We start from the raw sequence: 21063 nt of genomic DNA, 5'->3' as shown, positions 1-21063 counted from the left end.
CTGATTCAAATTGTCCCTACCACCTCAGGCCGAAGTGGTTGAATTTCACCCCGTATCACATTATAAAAAATGTTGAGGCTCTAGAAAAAGTGCAGAGAAGAGCAACCAGGATGAATAGGGAACTGGAGATTAAAACATATGAAGAACAGTTATAGGAACTGGGCTTGGCTAGTCTAGTGAAGAGAAGGACCTGACTCCGCTTTCACTTTCCCTGCTGATGGTGCTCACCCAAGTTTGTGCACCTTCTCCACCCCCTGCAACTTTGCCGCTTTATTTTTCAGGCGCCACTTGTTCTCCCAATCAACTGATGGATTCCATTTTTTTCAGCCACAACAATCCCAATTCTATAGTCTCTGCCATCTCACTGGCTTTGTTAGATAAGTCACAGGCACCTCCCCTGTGAGGGAACCGTCTACTTGCTTGAACTTCATGGGCTGCCTTAATAATTTAAGTCGCTAAAATATCCACCTTGGTCAAAAGGGCATCAGGTCAATCTCCTCCTCACTGCTGTTCTCGTAGAAGACCAAGTTAGGTTTGCAGTGGGTCAGTTCCCTCCATCTCACTGGATGGGTGAAGAGATCTCCACAACCTGCTGTGTCATTCGCTTCTTCTTCTTTGCTTTCCTGAGTTTTCTTGGCCTTTGGTTGGGTCAGGGTTCTCTCTGCTAGCACAGGATGCGGGGTTGAGCAATTGGCAGCCCAATGGCTCTCCTCCCCACATTGGAATCAGGCTCGAGGAGGGCGCCACGGGCTCTCCTTAGGGCAGGGGTCCCCAACCACCGGGCCGCGGACCGGCACCGAGCCGTGGAGCACTCTCTACCGGGCCGCAAAGAATTTTTTTTAAAAAATGGCGGCTTTCTTCACCTTCAGTGAATGCTGCTGGATCGGGGATCAAGGACACAAATGAAAGAAGGGGAGGGAGAAAGCAACCGAAGCCTGTCCTTCTCTCTGGGTCAGGTCTCTCAGTCGCTCTCTCGCTCCTCCACCAGCCCAGGAAGAAACTGCTTCAAAGAAGCGAGGAGGGGGCTTTTCCTGTCGCCGCAGCGCCTCCGAAGCGCCCGTTTCTCCCCACCCCCACCCTGTCCGCCCGCCCGCGCAGCAGGTTCAACCCAGTGCTCCGTCTGCCTGCCTGCCTTCGTTAATGGTTGAATCGGAACAGCTTCGGGCTGAGTAGATAGACCAGTAAGCTCTCCGACCACCCTCTCAGCTTTCCAGCTAGGCTCTGGAATTCCCGAATATACTCAGGTAAGTTTCCCTGCCTTATGGAGCAGATTCTGGATTCTGCCTAATGGACTAGAGTGGGATCCCCGAATCTAGTTTGAAGCTCCTCCATGAAGGCGTCAACATTTCCCAACACCAGAGTCCCTTCATTGTGGAGAAACACCACCCACTCTATGGCTTCTCCTTCCAGGTTCGAAGTAATATCATTTATACCGGCAACCTTGTCAGGATAAGCTGCTCCATATCTCTCTAAGTAATTCCATACCTGGTTCAGGAAATAGGTGAGCTTCTCTAGCCATCCATCAAATGTAGCCTTGAAGGGGGGGTTCCAGGGCATCTTGGACCAGCATGTAGCCCAGTGGCAACCCACCACTAGTGGGGCTTCTTGAGCCTGAGCTCCTACTACTGCAGGAACCTCTGGGTCTCACCCCACAGCTGCTGGAGGGGGGAAAGCAGCCCTCCCTCAGGGACCCACAGCTCCTTATCTCACTCCTCAATCCCACTGGTTGGGGTGGAGAAGGGAACAGTGTTGCTGACACCTGGCCGGTCCCAAACATTGTTCCCAGGGTTGATGGCGTCATCAATGCCACTCCATGTACCTCCGTTCTGACAAACCTCTCTTGCAGTTGCTCTACCGAAGGGCTGTGTCACATGGTCAGGAATTTCCACTCCCCTGGCTGTTCCCATTCTGCAGCCCTCCTGGCCTTCCACTTACACCCATGAATCATGGCAACCCCTGGCAGTACCAAGGATAATTCCGCCTCGGCTTCTGCCTTTCCCATCCTGCCAGCCATTGGATCTTCTGGTTGGGGTAGGAGGATCCTGCCATGGCTCCTTCATTCTACACCAGTGGCTGCTCTGCCTTCTCCAATCTCACTTTGGATTGCGTCACCACTGCTTGTGCCCCGGAGTCTGCCTGGGCAGTTACTGGTGCTTCCCACAGAGGAGCAGCCCCAAGCTTCACCATGACATCAGCTTTCTTCTCAGTCCCAGACATCATTAGGTTACAGCTCTCTCTCGGAGGCATCTGAGTAGACTGTGTTAAGTTGGTGAGAACTGGTTTTATGTCAATGGGCCAACTGGAGAATCCAAAAGAAGTAGACTCTCTCAGGATCTTTAAATTGGGAATTCCCAAAAGTGGGAATCTTGGGAAACCAGGCTCATTTAACAACTGCAGTTTAAGAACTGCAGTGATTCACTTAACAAATGTGGCAAGTTATAAATGGGTCAAAACTCACTTAACAAATTTCTCACTTAGCAACATAAATTTTGGACTCAATTATGGTCGTAAATTAAGGACTACCTGTACTATTCCAACTTGTTTTGAATAAATATTCTCACACATTTCCAGTAAACAAATATTTGTTCTGCCCATACATTTTAATTTACCTTTAGTCTTGGTGGAGTTTGACATCCATGCTTTCAAGGTAAAATGTCCTGCTAGGCTGAAACTGTATGAATAGAGGTGAGAACATGTGTTTCTCCATTGTCACCACTGACACTACCTCCATTGTCAGAGGTAGAATCTTGGCAAACTGTTTAGATCACTGGTTCCCAAAGCAGGTGGTGGGATGCCTTAGGGGGGCACTAAGAGGCAAGGGGGCTGGCAGGGGGGTGCTAGAGGTGGGCCCCTCGCAGGGCGCAATTCGGGGTGGGATTCTACCAGTTCTCTCTCTCTTTCCTTCTTTCAAGCTCACCCCATTGACTTGGTGCACCGCTCCATTCAGACTTGCTTGGGCAGCTCCCTCTGGTGCAGCGGGCTCAATGGAGTGGACCTGCAGGGCCAGCGTCTCAAACGTGGCGGCGGCACATTGGGAAAGTAGAGCAAAGCTAGAGTAGACATGGACGTGGCGAGGAGGTGGCTCTTTTTCCACCTGCACTCCTCTCGCGCCAGCCTGGAGCTGGCACTGCGAGGGCTGCTCTGGTCCAGTGCTTGTGCTGGGGCGAACAATGGGCTTGTGAGAGGCGACGGCCACCGAAGCAACAGCAGCAGAAAAGCTTGCTGCATAAAAAAGGAAGTGGGGACTCCTCCTCCTCCTCCTCTAGAGGAGAAGACAAGGTGACCAACGTTCTGGGGCGCTCATCCCGTTGTGCTAGCTGTTGTGGTCATTATTTCTGTATCTGTCCATCCATTTCTTCATGTTCTCACCGGAGGGGGGCAGGCTATGCAGATAACCTCCCCCACCCTATCATCACCCTACATGATATTTCTCTTGTTAATTTCTCCGCTCCCCACCCACCCTTGTCTCATTTATGGACAAGGCGGGGACTTTTCTGCACCCCCCTCCCTCCTTAAGAAAGGGCTGGGATGGAGTTCTGAATGCAGAGGAGCTGCTGCCACAATATTGCGAGAAAAAGGGACAAGGGGGGGGAGGGAGAGGGAGAGGGAGGGAGGGAGAGAGAGAGAGAGAGCTGATGTTACAGATTGAAATGAGGCCTAGTTTAGACTGAATCCCTTTTCCACATTGAAACATCTTTGCTAGCATCTTTGCCAGCACATTGAAACATCTTTGGCTTCTATTAAAGGTTTTGTGGACGAAACATGGTCAAGACTATCAGGAAGCTCTCACATTTTGTTGAGGCTTTAAACAGGATCCATTGGACCAGATCTCTACCCTAAAAATTACTTTTCCCCAATGTATTACAGTGCCAATTCTGAAGAAGGCAAAACCAAAATGTACTGGTAAATTACAAGGAGAACACACACACACACACACACACACACACACTCCCTTCTAACCCTGCTGGAGCAGGTGATTGGACTAGAATAGATATCTCATCTTTCTCCTCCCTCCCTCCTTCTTTATTTCTTTGTCTTTCTATCCCTTCCTTCCATCCCCCCTTCTTTGTCCCTTTTTCTTTCTTTTCCTTTTCTCTTTCTTTTATTCCTTCTCTCTTTCTCTCTCTTTTCTTTCTTTCCCTCTCTCAGGCTCGCCCCATTGACTTGACTTGCTTGGGCAGGTCCCTCCAGTGCAGTGGGCTCAATGGGGTGGACCTGCGAGGCCAGCACCTAGAACGCGGCAGTGGCGGCAAGTTTGAAAAGTAGAGCAAAGCCAGAGGTCGGTAATTTTTGCTGCAAAGAATCACAAAAGCTTCTGGGTTGGGCACAAGAAGGGACACACATGTCAATGCAATTCAGCAACATAAAATAAAGAGACACAAATAAAACAAATCAACAAGAATCAGCAAAGCATCTCTGATTAGATTTTATTCACTGCTAAAATCTAATCAGAGATGCTTTGCCGATTCTAGTCCAATGACCTGCTCCAGCAGGGTTAGAAGGGAGTGTGTGTGTGTGTATGTGTGTGCATGGCTGTCAAAACTCCTAAAACAGAAAAATACAATATTAATAGATTTTAGAATATATTTATTTTAATCTTCTATTTTCAAACACAACTAAAATGGAACCTTGTTATCTTTTCTTTTTTTTAATTTGAGTTAAAATATAATAAGGATATTGCTTAGATCTCTTCGGGGATGTTTAGAATTGCTGAATATCTTTTCATGTAGAATTCATAGTGTTTAAATTAGAAGCTGCAAGCCTCCATCTACAACCAAAACGTGACCTGTTACATAAGGAGTTTCTAAAAGGAATGCAATACTTTGGGCAACCTCCTGTGGCTGCCCAAATCTTCCAAGGGGAATTGTTTTTTTCAGCTCTTCTTCTTTCAAATGGGCTGTCATATCTGTATGAATGAAGCCTAAAAAAAGAAGAGAGAGGAGCTTATGAAATAAGATTCTCCTGGCTTTAGTGTCATATGACTTCAAAATTTACCAGTATATATCACAGCTGGACAACTAGGAGTCATTTCAAGAAAAAAAACATTGCATCCAAATTAGGAGAAAGTTATTTAATCCATTATGCATTGCAGAATTAAATAAAATTTCCTTTACATAAAGTTTGGCCAGAACAGATAATTTATCAATCCTTGGCAGCATATTCAAGTTTGAAGTGAAAAAGGCACTCATACACAGACTAAAAAAGAGCTTTAACTGACTCTAAAAAGTCAAAAATTGTCCTTCAGAGGGATGCAGCACTCTTGAAATTACTAAGACAATGGGGTATGATCACAGAACCATCAAACGTTTTGTTGCAAATAATCAACAGGGTCACAAGAAACATGTTGAGAAAAAAAGATGCAAATTAACTGTCAAAGATTTGAGAAGAATCCAATGTGAAGCTACCAGGAACCCATTATCCTCCGTTGCTGTCATATTCCAGAAATGCAACCTACCTAGAGTGCCCAGAAGTACAAGGTGTTCAGTGTTCAGAGATATGGCCAAGGTAAGGAAGGCTGAAACCCGACCACCACTGAACAAGACACATAAGTTGAAATGGTAAGACTGGGCCAAGAAATATCTGATTTTTCAAAGGTTTAATGGACTGATGAGATGAGAGTGGCTCTTTACAGACAAGATGGATGGACCCGTTGCTGGACCAGTAACTGCTACAGAGCTCCACTTCGACTCAGATGCCAGCAAAGGGGGAGGGGTGTTTACTGGTATGTGCTGGTATTTTGAAAGATGAGCTAGATGGACCTTTTCAGATTGAAGATGGACTCAAAATCAACTCCCAAACCTACTGCCAGTTGTTAGAAGACACTGTGCTAGAGGAAAAAGTCTGCATCTTTCCAGATGACCATGATTTTTATGAGGACAGTGCTCCATCGCATGCATCAAAATACTCCACTGCATGGCTAACCAGTAAATACCTTAAGTAAATGCCTTAACAATATGCCCCCCTTCCTCACTTGATCTAAACCCTATTGAGAACTTGTGGGTTCTTCTTAAATGGGAGATTTATGGTAAAGCAAAACAGTACACCTCTGTGAAGAGTGTCTAGAAAGCTGTGATTGCTGCTGCACAAAAAGTTGACTGTCAACAGATTCAGAAACTGACAGACTCCAGGAATGGAAGGCTCATGACTGTTATTGAAAAAAGGCTGGCTATATTGGTCACTGATTTTTTTTTTGGAACCATCAGAAATGTTTATTTGTAAATTTTGAGTTCTTTGTTTATTATTCTCACTTTAACAGATGAAAATAAACAAGTTTGATGGGCAAATTTTCATTTTTCATCTAGTTGCATAATATTCTGCACACTAATAATTGCCCAATAATTGGGCACATAGATATTTTCCTAAGAAAGGCAAATCCTCAGTTTTACTTTCTGAAATATTCAGATTTGAGGTTTATTAACATTTCGGATTGATCGAGAGCACTGTAGCTGTTCAATAATGAAATTACCATAATCTTCAAAAATACAATGTCTAATAATTGTTCATAGTGTAGTTTAAAAATGGTATTAATATGAAAACAATACACGAGGAATCTATTTATATGTACCAATATGTGTTGCTCAAGCACAGTACTACCGTATCTTCGCTTTTTCTTTAAAATGTACATATGCATTTATATTATATATGGACATACTTTCAGGTATCCAGTATTTATTCCTGCTATCTAACACCATTTGGCAGGATCTCAAAAAAACCCTTGTGTGACCACCTCAGGTGTCTTCCATATACGTGTGTATGTCAGGACTGTCACTGAAGTAAATTCGTCATTATCTGGAAAAAAATGTATACACTACAAGTACTACTAGCAACCATTTTAATTTTCTTTAACTACTAAATATGAAGCTGATACAATTGTGCGATAGAAATTTTTGAGAAATAACCACCCCATCTTTTATATACTATGTACCCATGTTTTGAGACTTTCATGTTCTAAAAATATTGAATCTTATGTGACAAAGCATAAGCAACTGAACCCAAAACTCACCTGGAGCAACCATGTTGACTTGAATGTTCTTTCGTGCTACTTCTTTGGCAAAAGAGCGTGAAAATCCAACTAATCCTGCTTTGCTAGCACTATATGCACTTTGACCTGCACCACCTTTTAATCCAACAATACTTCCTAAAATAAACATAAAAATAAAGCCCAAGTTTAAAAATTGTAATGATACAAATTCAATTTACAACAACAGTATTGAATGTTGATAACTTTTAATTTTAAAAATTGCCCATTTTATTCAATTTATTTGAAGGACTTACAATGAAGATTCAAGCTGTCATTTGTATAAAATAACATGTACCCAATGCACACTCAAAGATTTAAATCAATATACCAACATGTCACAATTTTTCAAGAAGCAACTGGACTTTCTGGTTTTTACTCTGAAGATGTTTGGCTGGTATCCAAGAAACTCTGTTGAGAGAGGGCTGTGACAGAGGGGTAGGGATACCACATCGTCTATCTCCAATCTACAACACAGTCCTTTCAACAGTTCCAAGAAGGCTACACACCAATTGGCACTACTCCGGTGACTCTGATGACAACAGACAAACCTTCAATGACCTGAACAACCTGCTAAAAGAATGCAAATTACCAGCTGTATGCAAAGAGTATCCTTCCATTCCCAATCCTCCAGTCAGAGCTGAAGAAACTTCTTGGATGAGAAGCCAAATGTCTTCAAAGAAAAAACCATAAAGTCCAGTTGTCTCTTGAAAAGCACCTTTGGGACAACCATGACCTGGCGACTAAGAATCTCCATAGACAATATATCAACAGTAACTGTGGTGAATTAACAGGATATAAATATAATGACTTTCTCTGTAGTTTTTGTTTTTATACATACTTGAAATAATATAAAATTAAAATAATATAAATAATATAAAATTTGTGGTATACATGTAATAGAAAATGCAATTGATTATACAGTACAAAGGATATGAGAAAATAGAAAACATAATTAACTAGAAGGGATTATGTAGGAATGTAAAATATTTATAATGAATGTATTATATTTTTGGTTAAGTGGAAACAAAGAAAAAAATATGAAATGATTATATGAATATCTCTGGAATATGTAGAAGATATATCGTAGATGGGGGGGGGGTATACCATGTGGATCCTAAATGTATTAATCTTACTTTACTTTTACTCGTTTTTTTCTTTCATTGACTGTCTAATTATATATTGGTCTTGAGAAAGTTATAGATAATAATACATAATGTAACATAAAATAGATGGTAAGCTGAAAATGGAAATAATATGGGATAAAGAATTGAAAATATATGTGAGGATGAAATCATTCTGATATTGAATTAATGAATTGAAATATGAAAGGGAAATTTATCTAAAGATTAGTTGAATGGATAATAATTTGAGATGATATTAAGAAAGTTAAAAATGTAACTATGACTACGTATAAATATTGTAATCTGGAACCACGTTGCTCATGTGAAGAGATGTGTAAAAAATAAAAAAAACTTTGGGGAAAAAAATGGTGCTGGTTTTGGACCCTGCCATAAATTTAATCTCGTTAGGATAGTAGCCAGCCCAAGAGCCATTGGATATAAAAGCTGTTTATTCACCATCTTTGCAAGACAGAGGCCAATGTAATTTGCTCTATTGTCTTTAGAAAGTCATGTGAGGAAGGTGCTGGTTTGTATGGCAACCTCCGATGGTGGATATTGATATTTTATATAATGATCTGGTCCCAATCTAGCACTGAAGCCTCCCCCTAGTAAGAGCCTGGCTTTTGGATGGTCCATGTGGAGTTTACTAATATAGTGTTCCAACTCCATCCATCCTGCATTGGTTTCAGCTTTTCTTAGCAATGGTGGAAGATAAACAATTATTAAAAGCAGGACTGAGTCCATCTTGAGAAGGGCCATAGCCATATGTTTTAAAGGGACAATAAGAGTGGTCTGCTCTCAAGCTGGTAGAAATAAATATACCCAGCCTTCCCTTCAGTCTTCCTGGGCCTCTGTCTGGCCTTGTTTCTAGCTTATATGAGTGATAACCATTTAGCACGAGGTCATCATCGGTCCAAGTCTCTAACACCAAAATGATATCCTTATCTAACAGGGATCAGAGTAATTTAGGCCTCTAAAATGGTACCACTCAGCTACATTCCATGACAAAATGCTTAAGATATTTTTCTTGCACTGGTCTTCGTATTGTCAGTATGAATTCTCAGTAGGGGCGTTTGTTGGAAGATAATTATGCTGGGTAATGTTGACACCAAAAGCTAGATACTGTTAATTGATGCATTTAATTTAGTATATTTTGTGAGTCTTTGGGGTAATCATCAACATCAAGGGTAGCCTCCACATTTGTGTGGGGCACTGAGGCATGCCTCTGCTCTGATCGTCAGCTAGTGGCTGGATTAGAGTGTCTTCACCTTTAGTAATTATCTCAGCAAAACCCATGTCCAGAACCCATGTAGATTTATGTCCATTTTTGGAGAGATGTAGCAGGGGATTCATCTTGTGAGAAGATTTTGAGGGCATTTCCGACTCAAATGAGGGTGGAGAATGGATTATATCCTTAGTATTTGCCTGCCTAGGATGTCCACTGTACGATGGAACCATTTTCTGTCAGCTGTTTCTCAGTCTGGGTCAGTCAGTGCAGTTACCCAACTGTCAGCCTGTGTGAGGTTATCTTCTTTTACTATTGAAGTAATGGCAGATTGTTGGATAAATATATTGTCACAAGGCTGAGTGACTGGTGGAGCCAAATTAAATAGAGACTTTCCTGTAGATTGGGTTATCAGCATCTTTTAGTTCATCCAATCTTTGAAAAATATTAACTTGCTTAGGTTCCGGCAATGCACTGAATAGGTCAATCAGCATTTATTCTGGCACATCCTCAGCAGTTTCTGCAGCTGTTTGTAGATCACTCCTTTGCTTTCTGAGGGTCAATTCAGTTGCGGCAGCTCCAGGCTTATCAGTATGAAGGCTGTTGCAGCTTGGTTTTAAAGCAACAGTTCCCTCTTAGAGAGACTGGTTCAGAAATGGGCATATTTTGTCTGAGCAAAGGACCCATATTGGAAATATTGAAAAGGTGCTGTGGAAAGACTTCATTCTAAAGAGCATAGAGGGAATTGTGGACTGCTTGAACAAGAACAAAATTTTCATACATTGCCTTTTCACTTGCAGCCATTCTGTGCATAGTAGATCTATCAGAGTGAATTCACAGTGGAGCAGCTGGCTCAGAGACATCCTAACAGCTTTTCTATCACTCCAACACCCTCTATTCAATTCTGTTGTCATAAATTTGCAAGATAACCTAGTTAGTCTGCAGACTATAGTTATATTGGTCATCTCTTAGGCCTTTATGAGTGTTCTTCCCTTTCACATTTTTGGAAGGAAAAAAAAAGGCCTGCTCCAGTTTCAGTTCCTGAATTAGCCATCCCGTATCTATTGGTAAGCATCTTCCTGCAGTATTTGGGTGGCTCTTAATAAACTTTGCAAAAGACTCTTTGAAGCAGTCAACCTTCTTTATGACAGTTGATAAAAGGTCATAGATTGAATTTACAATTTGAGCTGTAAGCAAACATTGTCTAGAGGGGAAATCTGTTACATTTCCCCTTTTTAAATTTATTACATTCCCTTCCTATGCAAGGAAAGTGGCTGCTGAGTTCTAAGGAGGGGAGCCATTTTCTGAGGAGAGAGGGGAGGGAGGGAGGGAGGGAGGGGGAGGGAGGGAGAGAGAGAGAGGAGAGAGAGAGAGAGAGAGAGAGAGAGAGAGAGAGAGAGAGAGAGAGAGAGAGAGAGAGAAGTAAGTTCTGTTTGCTTTCAAGTTAGGTTTGTAAGTCCCATTCCAATGAATCACATAAATTAGATTTATCTGATAAGGAGACTGCAAATGAGTTACTTACTGGAGCAGACTGTCTGTTTGCAGCATAATCTTCCATTTTCTGCTGCTTCAATAGCTTGGATGAGCTCTGCTGCAGACTACTGTCTCTTTCTCTTTTTCCCCATTCTTAAAAATCCTGGCTTGTAGTATTGTTAAAATGTATCTAAAGCGAATAGAGGTAACCTCTTTATAAGTGCTTTTGTAAAATCAGATATGGGTTAAAACGGGTTAAAAGTGAAGTAAAAATACAAAAAAATATAAAAGTTTAAAAAAGAAAAGAAAAATCTGTTTAATTTTGAAAGAGCTCTTTACAGCCATTGCTGCCTCATCGATAGCAGCCTCCTACCCTACAGAAGCTTCCTTCCCTCATTTTCTAATTATTAATGTTCATTAGAGCAAACATGCCCCTCCAGCTAAAAAAATTCTTCTCTTAGATACATAGTATGAAAATAAATAATAAAAGGAAACTTACATGAGAATCTCTCCATAGAGTTGGTACAATAATGTAAAATACATTATAACTGAAATAATGGTCTGGATCTGAAGGCTTATGAGGGCCAACTGTTCTTTCTTGTTTCTTTTCCAAATGTGCAGAGGTAGGGATCTGGAATTGCAGTGGAAAATGTAATTTGGAGCCTGCATAACCAGGTATATTTCAATTGATGGCACCTCTTAAAATAAAAATGCCTTTAAAGGTTTGCACATAGCTGCATGCTTCCCGCACAGTACAAATAACTTTTCCCCTATTAAGCTTAGCTACAATAGTCATTATACAGAGCTGTAATTTCTAAAGTATTTTTTTTCTTAACTACTTGTATAAGGATTATTCTTTATATCATTCATGTTGTCTTGTATTCTTGCATGGACTGCACCAGTAGAGACTAAACCAATTTCGTTGTATACATGATGTACAATGACAATAAAGGTTTTGAACTAATTTTCATGCTTCTTCTTCATCGAGGCTTGCACAAGAAGTGAAGAGTTAGGACCACTTTAATGCCAGGGTAAGACCATATTTGGAATACTACACCGAGTTTTGGTCACCACGATAAAAAAAAAAGATGTTCAGAAAGAGTGCAGAAAAAGGCAACAAAGATGATTAGGGAACTGGAGCCTAAAATATATGAAAAACGGTTGCAAGAATTATGTATGCTTAGTTTAATGAAAAGGACTAGGGATGGCATGTTAGCACTGTTCTAGTATCTATGGGGTTGCCACAAAGAAGAGGGAGTCAACCTATTTTCCAAAGCACCTGAAGGCAGGACAAGAAGCAATGGATGAAAACTAATCAAGGTGAGAAGCAATCTAGAACTAAGGAGAAATTTCCTAACAAAACAATTATGGATGTGGAGTGACTTGTCTCCAGATGTTGTGGTTGCTCCAACAGTGGAGATTTTTAAGAAATATTGGACAACCATTTGTTTGAAATGGTATAGGGTTTCCTGATTGAGTAGAGGATTGAACTGGACAACCTCCAAAGTGTCTCCCAACTCTGTTATTCTGTAAAGTATCAGTTTATCCTGAAATGTAAAGTACTTTCTATAGGTAAAAGATACCACATACAAAGGAGAATTTTAGACCCAAAATATTAGGGATACCTTTCATAACAACTTTCAAATATATTAACTTATATAACTTATTATTGAGAGTTTCGCAGCGATAATTCAGCGCCAGAAAAATAAACACAGATGGCTGATGGTTCATTTAACATCTTTATAAACATAAGTAGATTTTACAAACCAGTTGTAGATTTCTCCAACATGGAGCAAACTCAGACAAACATGTTGCAAGTTCAGAGCAGAGCTCCAGTCTTCAGCAAGCAAGCAAATTAGTTTTCATCTTCAATAGACAGACTCAGAGCTTCACATAGCTGCAGAGTTTCAGAGCTTAACATAGAGCCACCCCTAAGCTACTTTTAGTTTCAGTTTCCAGCCTAGGCTACTTCTAGTTTCAGTTTCCAAAACAGTCCTCACTGGCTGGCTTAGTTGCTATGCCTATTCATTGGCTGACCTTGTTACCAAGCTCTATTCCACTTCATGAATATACTGACATATTTTAAACACTGCTTACATTATTTCCAGAAAAATAATGTATTAAATGTAGTACTAAAATAATGAATCAGTTTGCTTAGGTATACATACCAACATTAACAATAGCACCACCCTGCTGTTGAATCATACTCTTTACAGCAATTTTACATGTCAGCATGGTTCCCAAAAGATTGGTGTGAAGCTGAGATATCATATCTTCAGATTTGGTTCGTAACAGTAGTCCATCCCTGGAATCAAGGAAAAAAAACTAAATTGTATTTAATTGATTATAGATGATCAATTCTGAATTTATTCTAAAAATTTCTTTACAAAGTTGTGTACCTAAACTCAACTTACTATATTTATTAAAATAATGTTGCCGATTAAGAATTAACTATCACTTTGTATGTTTCCATAATATTTTACCTATGTATCTTTACTTCAACTATCATTCTGTAACTTCAATTATTTGAAGTTCTGAAGTCTTATAGAAGTTTAGGTATCTTTTAAACTCTATATAATTCTGTTTAGCATTTTATCAGTTTATAGATTCAAGGAAATTAAAAGGATATGTCAAGATTGTTTCGATCTTCCTCTATTTGGTTAAATCAGGTGTGCTGTGAAACAATGTGGTCATGGGTTCTTTGGCTAATTCTGGATCTATGGATGTGAACATGGCTGTGACATCAAATGAGGCCATGATTTTGTCTTCATTTATAGTTACATCCCTGATTGCTTGAAGGCACTGTAGTGGAGTGTTAATGGAGTGTTTGTTTCCTCTTGTGAGGTGCCCAAGCTTTTTTGTTAATTCTTTTGTAGAGGTTCCTGCTAGTGATATGATTGGACGGAGGGGTAGGTCAGGTTTTTGTAATTCGGGTGTCCATAGAAGCGTGGGAGGATGGGTCCACTGTTTCTCATCCATTCCACTGCACACCTGACTTAACTCACTGCATTAAGATTGAAACACTGAGGATTATAGATCTCATCTGCTTAACTACACATTTTCAATTTGATAGACAAATTAAGGGTACATCTATGGGGTCATCGCTTGCAGGACTTATGGTGGAGGTCGTCATGCAACATCTAGAACCCATAGCAGACAGTAACTTCACCATAACAAAAAAGGACCAATTAGAGAACATCCACAGAATTATCAATACCATTTTAAAGGAATCCAGTTTACTAGAAGAGAGAGAGAGAGGGAGAGGGGGGAGGGAGAGAGGAGGGAGGAGAGAGAGGGAGAGAGAGAGATGGAGAGGGATGGAGAGGGAGGGAGAGAGAGAGGGAGGGATGGAGAGGAAGGGAGAGAGGGGGCGGAAGGGAGAGGGAGGGGGAGGGAGAGAGAGGAAGAGGGAGAGTTTTCTGTGGGAAATGGGTCCAAATGGCTCTTTGAGTGTTTAAGGTTGCTGAAACAGATGGCCAAGCTAAGTGCCTGAAGGATCCCATCCTGTCACTCAGAGTCCAGGCGCTTTAGCGAGCAGCGCGCTGGATTCATATTTGTGGTCCGCGGGATTTAAAACTTAGTGGTCTCTGAGGTCCAAAAGGTTGGTGACCCCTGAGAATATAAACGGACAGCAAATAGCACTCCTTACCAGCACTGATGCTGTTACCTAGTTTGTGTAATAAAATGTCTGCAAGAAAACAAACAAGCTCAGAGAGCACCAAGGATCTCTCAGTGTTAACTACTGTAAAGAAGATATAACTATTCTCTCTGTGTGTCTCTATGTCTCTATATTTCTTCTATAAGTTTTGTATTTTATTCTCTAAAACAAATTAAACTGCATGCTGCTTTTTACACAAGATGTTTTCATATGTTACAATTAAAATGTTAAACTAACCTGTTGATACCTGCAGCATTAACCAGATAGCTTATATGACCAAGTTTGTTCTCTATTTCTTTAAATGTTTTTTGGATGGCTTCTTCTTTGGTGATATCACAACTCAGTGCAAGATGACCTGCTGTTTTGAAATGAAACTCATGATATGTAAATTACTCAAAATCAGGTTTGCAATTTTTAAAGCAGAACTATTGTAAAAAAAAAAAAAAGTAGTAATATTTAGATAACTGAAAACATCAAACAGTAAGGATGCAAGTTTTTTCTGAACAGTATTCATTGGTGAAAAATATTATTTTGTTAAAATATATCCAGGCATTCAGCTCCTGATCAAACAGCAGGATATTAATCCAACACAACACTTTTTCCCTATTAAAAGTGACTTTCAAAGTGTCTCCAATCAAACAAGTTAGCAAATTGCTATTAGATAATGGGCTGTTTTAGTACTTCTATATACTAAGGTACTGTATATGTGAAAAACAAATATCAACATGTACTTACCTCCTAATCTATCCACTGTAGCTTGAGCCCTGTCCAGATTTCTTGCTATAACAGCCAGGCAATATCCTTTCTGTGCTAGGAGCTGTGCGACAGCCTGACCAATTCCCCGAGAACCTCCAAAAATGGCACAAACCTTTGACATCTCCAAAATACAACTGACAAATAATTACTATTATTGATAGCTAGTAGACATATATTGCTCCTGCATATGAAATAATTTCTGACTATTGTGTCTAATTCTGATTCCATTCAGATTTGTAAATAATGCCACATTTAATTTCTAATGTACCAAAGATAGGGCAGCGTCTTTGAGATAACATTTAAGTGAAATATTCTTGTTAACTCATACTTTGAGATTATGTCCAAGTCTTTTTATACTCTGCATAAATTCTTCCTAACACTGCCAAAAGTTGACTTGAAAAGTCAGTCTTCATCTGCACTGTGAAGATAATAGACCAATTAAATATTACCCATTTTAATAATATAGTCCTCAACTTACGACAATTGAGCCCAAAATTTATGTTGCTAGGCGACAGTTGTTAAGTGAGTTTTGTCCCATTTTACGACCTTCCTTGCTATAGTTAAGTGAATCACTGCAGTTGTTCAGTTAGTAATACACTGTTAATCTGATTTCTCCATTGATTTTGCTTGCCAAAAGGTTGGAAAAGATGATCACATGACCCTGGAACACTGCAACCATCATAAATAGGAGTCAGTTGCCAAGCATCTGAATACTGATCACATGACCATGGAGATGATGCAACAGTCATAAGTGTGAAAACAGTCATAAGCAGTGGTGGGATTCATATTTTTTACTACCGGTTGTGTGGGTGTGGCTTGGTGGTCATGTGACTGGGTGGGCATGCCTGAAAGGCAACTTGGGCTATAAAAAATAAGTTTGTCTCTCTCAAAACATCCCAGAGCCGTGTATATGAAAACTGAATAGGTGATCTCATCTGTAAGGTTGATCACCCTGTGTTTCACATCTTCTGCTAGAGCTGTACACTGAATAGCTTTCTCAAACACGTTGAGAGCCTGAACAGAAAAGAAGAAAAAGGACTCTGGAACAGAAAGACACAAGGTGCCATTCTCAAGAACATGAAGGGGTTACATAGATGGCCATTAGCAAAACAGAAGGTCCAAGGTTTGACTCTCTGGAAGATATTTTTTCCCATTGTATCTGGGGTTTTTTCTTTCTGCTTGGCTCTCAGCCATTCTTCTGTAGGAAGTTAGCACCCACCCCTCTCCTAGAAAAATGAAATATCCTAGTTAATATTAAAAAGGCAGACTATTTCCCCTAAAAAAATAGAAACTCAGAATCAAAAACTCACCTCAGAAGCAGAAGCTCACTCCCACCTTTGTTAATGGGTGGACCATTAAGGCCTGGGCCAAAGTATTCTACATAACAAAGGCCTCTACCCATCTCACCACCTGGCCTAGGAAGATTGCATCAGCCAGCACTCAGGTGAAGCCATGTGGTCCAGACAAAGCCTACAAAGTTAGTTAAGACCCCCAACCCTTGGAAGCTTGACAGCCAATGGGATACATTTCTTACACAGGAACAGGAAACACTAAGGTGGGGCCCAACAGAGGGTATAAAACTGAGGGTCTCTCGGCATCTCTGTCCTTTTTCTTTTCCTTCACCCAACATCTTGAAGCATGTGATTGTCCTTTTCACTTTGGAGCTCCAAGCCATGTGGTCCTGTCCACCGTTAGACCATTTTTCTAAACAGCCTCCATATTTCCAATGTCTTACCCTCCTCTTGGAACTGAACCCAGAAGGATAATTCTTCCAACACTTCCTTATCACAGACAAAAAAATCCCAATGGGCAGCTGTAAGGTGTCTGCAAAAAACCTGAGAATATCTTGGACTCCATAAGGACAGAGGGAGCTAATTTTTCTACAAAAACCAAACAGCATGTTCTACTATTAGTTACCTTCAGGGGAAACTGGTAGATAGGGGTTGATTTTGTTCAGGTCATTTAATATAAAATACAATAGGGATGCCCTTTCTGCTGCTGGTCTATAGTTCTCTCTGGCTATTAATTTGTATTTCAGTAACTTTAGCCTCTTTTACATAAAAAAATACAAATTTTTTTTTTTTTAAGAATAAAAATGGACTTTTTTAATTTTCTTTTTTTAAAGAATTAAAAATAATCTGTGATGATATTGTGCTTTAGAGAATTACAATGTTTTCTACATTACTTCACTTTCACTGCTGGGCTGGTAAATCACATAGACATATATTTAAATTGATCATGGCTTTTGCATGGCTTTTTTTATTTATTTATTTATTTATTTGATTTGCCAATTGTTTACAAGATAATAAGTATAAGAGTATACATAGTTGTGAATACATGAAATGGGTACATATATGAAAAATAAAAGAATAAGAGAAACAATAGGACAGGGACGGTTAGGCACGTTGGTGCGTTATCCCTTTCTCATCAATATAATGGAACTGTTTGTGAGCAGTGGAGACAAATTAATCTCCCACATACCAGGATCCTCATGTGCATTTTCCATGTAAGGTTCATCATTTTGGATTAGAATATACTAAAAAAAAAAACAACCCCTTAATCATCCATTTTACTAACTCAATTTAAAAGTTTAATGCACTCTATAATATGAATCCTGATGAAAAAAAGAAAACACGAATTGGCTTCAAATAATGCAGTTCCTTTTAAATAACCTGGTTCTCTTCGCCCAATCTATCTCAGAGTTGGGAAGAAAAACGGGAAGAGAAAAGATTTAGTTTATGATGCCTTTAGCTCCTGAATAACAGGTGGGACATAAATCACTAACTAAAAAAATAAGCCAGTCCACCTACTACGCAGTTCAAGCATGGGACTAAAATAGTAATCACTGATGGGGTGGTTGAAGACCATTCCAGTATGTCCTTAAACAATCACCCTCAAAGTCTCCATTAATTTTAAATGCCAGAAAGCACAAATCCCAGAGATTTAGCAGTCAACTCAAGAAAAGAGATGAAGTACTTCAGAGCTGCGGCAGCAGCGGAAGGCGAGCAACGGAGGGGGGGGGGGCGAAAGGAGGCGGCGTACCTGGTTGGGGGAAATGCGGCGGCAGCGAGGCGGCAACGGCGCGGCGGCAAGGAAGGCAACGGCAACAATCTGGGGTCGTCGGGGCTTCCGGGACCAGCTCCCGCCCCACTGCAAGCTGCAGCCTATCAGCTGTTCTCTCCTGCTGCCGCCCACGCAGTGGTGGGATTCGATTTCTTTAAACTACCGGTTCCGTGGGCGTGGCTATGTGGTCATGTGACCGGGTGGGCGTGGTTAGGTTGGTCAGGTGACTGGGTGGATGTGTCCAGGTCCAAGGTCATAAATGCAAGGAGTCATTCACTTTTTTCAGCCCTCTGAATAGTTAGTCCCTATGTGTAGGGAAATAAAACTCAGCTAGTCCTCGACTCAGGACCACAACTGGGCCTAAAGAGTTGCTTAAGTGAGAGGTTTGTTCAAAGTGAGTTTTGCCCCCGTTTTATAACCTATCTTGTCACTGTGGTGAAGTGAAGCACCGCAGTTGTGAAATGAGTGATACGGTTGCTAAGAATAATGTGATGGTCATAAATGTGAGGACCAGTCATAAGCGTGAGGACCAGTCATAATTCACTTTTTTCAGCCCTCTGAATAGTCCCTATGTGTAGTGTAGAGCAATGAAGTAAGGTTGTGTCCAGCCGGATGTTCTGGAACACTCCAAAACAACAGCTGAACTTTATTTGGGAAAAGAAAAAATATCTGAATTTTAGCTATTTTAAAATAATCCAGGCAGCTTTTCTTCCCCAGACCAATTTCTACCTGTCAAGTGGACTCTGTCTGAAGGGGTGGGTCATGGGGAGAGAGGAGGCCCAGCTGTCCTGACACCAGGTCAGCCTGAAGAGATTCCAGTTTCCTTCCCTTATTTTAACAGATTAACAAACAGACCTTGTAGGTCATCTAGTCCAACCCCCGCCCCGCCCAAGCAGGAGGCCCTTACACCATTTCTGACCGATGACAGTCCAGTCTCTTCCTGAAAGCCTCCAGTGATGAAGCTCCCACAACTTTTGAAGACAACTTCTGTTCCATGGGTTCATTGTTCTCACTGTCAGAGCATGGGTGGGAGGGAAGGGTCACACAGTCCCTGGACAGAGCAACTTACAAAAATTAAGTGACTGGTGAAGACTGGCAAGCGAAGAAAGCGGATGAGGAGCAATCGGTAATATTCAGTTACTTTTAAGAGTGTCTGACACTATAGTTAGCATTTAAAAGATGTTCTGGAAGAGGAACAAGTTTCACCAGACAAGACAGGCTGAGCTGAAAGTGGATTTGAAAATAACTATCTATAAAAGAAATATGTTACACTGTATATATAAAAGAATGGCTGATATTTTCATAATTACAATTAATTAATTGAAAAATAAACACTTAAAATGGAAATACAATTAACAAACCAAGGGAATTTGTTATTTTGTGCCAGTATTGGCACAAAAATCTTTCCTAGCCAAGTCTACTTTCTGATTGATTATCTAATGCAGGGGTCTTCAAACTTGACAGCTTTAAGACTTGTGGACTTCAACTCCCAGAATTCCTCCTCCAGTCATATTAGCTCAGGAATTCTGGGAGTTGAAGTCCACAAGTCTTAAACTTGCCAAGTTTGAAGAATCTTGATCTAATTCCTGCCTGTCCACAGATTCTTAGCTTTATTATTCTCCACAATCTCCTGTGGAAACTCCTTGATGGCTGGCTGGAGAATTCTGGGAGTTAAAGTCCATACATCTTTCAGCTGAGAGACTCTGAGTGTTCTATCTAGTGTGGTAAATCCCTGCTTCTGTGGATCTGGTGTTTAGTGCCTGTTCTTGTGCTGTTATGATCTTTTACACACACACACCACTTCAGGATGGGACGTGTAGAGGCCTCAAGGGGCAAAACATGGGCCTGTTTTCAGGCGGCAGAGTGGTTCTCAGAGCCAAGCAGGCAAAAAACGGGACATGCAGAGGCTTCAGGCCAAAAGAAACAGGCCTGTTTTTGGGTGGCAGAATGGTTCTAGAGACCAAGAAGGCCCAAAACAGGTCGTGTGGAGCCTCAGGAGGCCCAAAACAGGCCTGTTTTTGGGTGGCAGAGTGGTTCTGGAGGGTGAGGAGGCCAAAAACGGGACACACAGAGGCCTCAGGAGGCCAAAAATGGACCCTCCCTTTCTATTTCACTGGAGGCCAGGGAGGCCAAAAATGGACCCATTTTTGGCTTCCCTGACCTCCAGTGAAATAGAAAGGGAGGGAGGGAGGGAAAGACACACACACACACACACACACACACACACACACACACACACACCTTTCCACCCCCAGGAGCATAACTAAGTTTAATTTACATTGCTTTTTTAAATTAAACTTTATTAGTTGTGTGCATTGTTTAATGGACTGCTAAATTTGCCATGCCCACCCAGCTGGTCCAGCCTCCTAACAGTCTGAGGGACTGTGAATTGGCCCCCCTGTTAAAAAAGTTTGAGGTCTCCTGTTCTAGAGTCTCAACATCTTTTTTATAGTGTGGTGACCAAAACTGGATGCAGTACTCTAGGTGTGGTCTTACTAAGGCTTTATAGAGTGGTAATAGTACCTCCCTTGATCTTGATTGTATCCCTCTGTATTATCTGTTACATAATGTATCTTTTTGTGTGCCTATATACACTTTATACTATGTAATATGTATGTACACATATGGCATATATACATAGGATTAAATAGTGTATTTTGGATGTTCGGTAGTGGTAAATAAATAGAGAAGGAAACTGTATCTTGTTGAGGCCTTTGAGGGGCCAGGTGAGGCAAGCCACCTGGTG

The 21063-nt window shown here is 40.8% G+C and overlaps 1 protein-coding gene across 1 annotated transcript; it reads right to left on the bottom strand.

Moving 5' to 3' along the window:
- Positions 1-4570: 4570 nt before the first annotated feature.
- On the bottom strand, positions 4571-15455 carry CBR4 (carbonyl reductase 4). Its single transcript, XM_087963356.1, has 5 exons — positions 15234-15455; positions 14736-14856; positions 13009-13145; positions 7004-7138; positions 4571-4921 (listed from the first exon to the last, which is right to left on the bottom strand). The coding sequence occupies exons 1-5, from the start codon at positions 15373-15375 to the stop codon at positions 4743-4745; spliced, it is 714 nt and encodes a 237-aa protein (XP_087819482.1). The 5' UTR covers positions 15376-15455; the 3' UTR covers positions 4571-4742.
- Between the last annotated feature and the right edge of the window lie 5608 nt (positions 15456-21063).

The sequence above is a fragment of the Notechis scutatus genome, chromosome 4, assembly GCF_049901735.1.
Source record: "Notechis scutatus isolate UNSWTSFEM ecotype Mainland chromosome 4, rNotScu1.2, whole genome shotgun sequence".
Classification (NCBI taxonomy): Eukaryota; Metazoa; Chordata; class Lepidosauria; order Squamata; family Elapidae; genus Notechis; species Notechis scutatus.
This window is presented reverse-complemented; position numbering and strand designations above follow the sequence as displayed.

Excerpts from the sequence above, each read along its gene's own strand:
- CBR4 (XM_087963356.1), bottom strand. The coding sequence starts at position 15,375 with ATGTCAAAGGTTTGTGCCATTTTTGGAGGTTCTCGGGGAATTGGTCAG. Across the intron at positions 14,857-15,233 it reads TACAGTGGATAGATTAGGAG|CAGGTCATCTTGCACTGAGT; the intron begins GTAAGTACATGT and ends ATTTCAAAACAG. Across the intron at positions 7,139-13,008 it reads TGGTGCTATTGTTAATGTTG|GAAGTATTGTTGGATTAAAA; the intron begins GTATGTATACCT and ends TGTTTATTTTAG.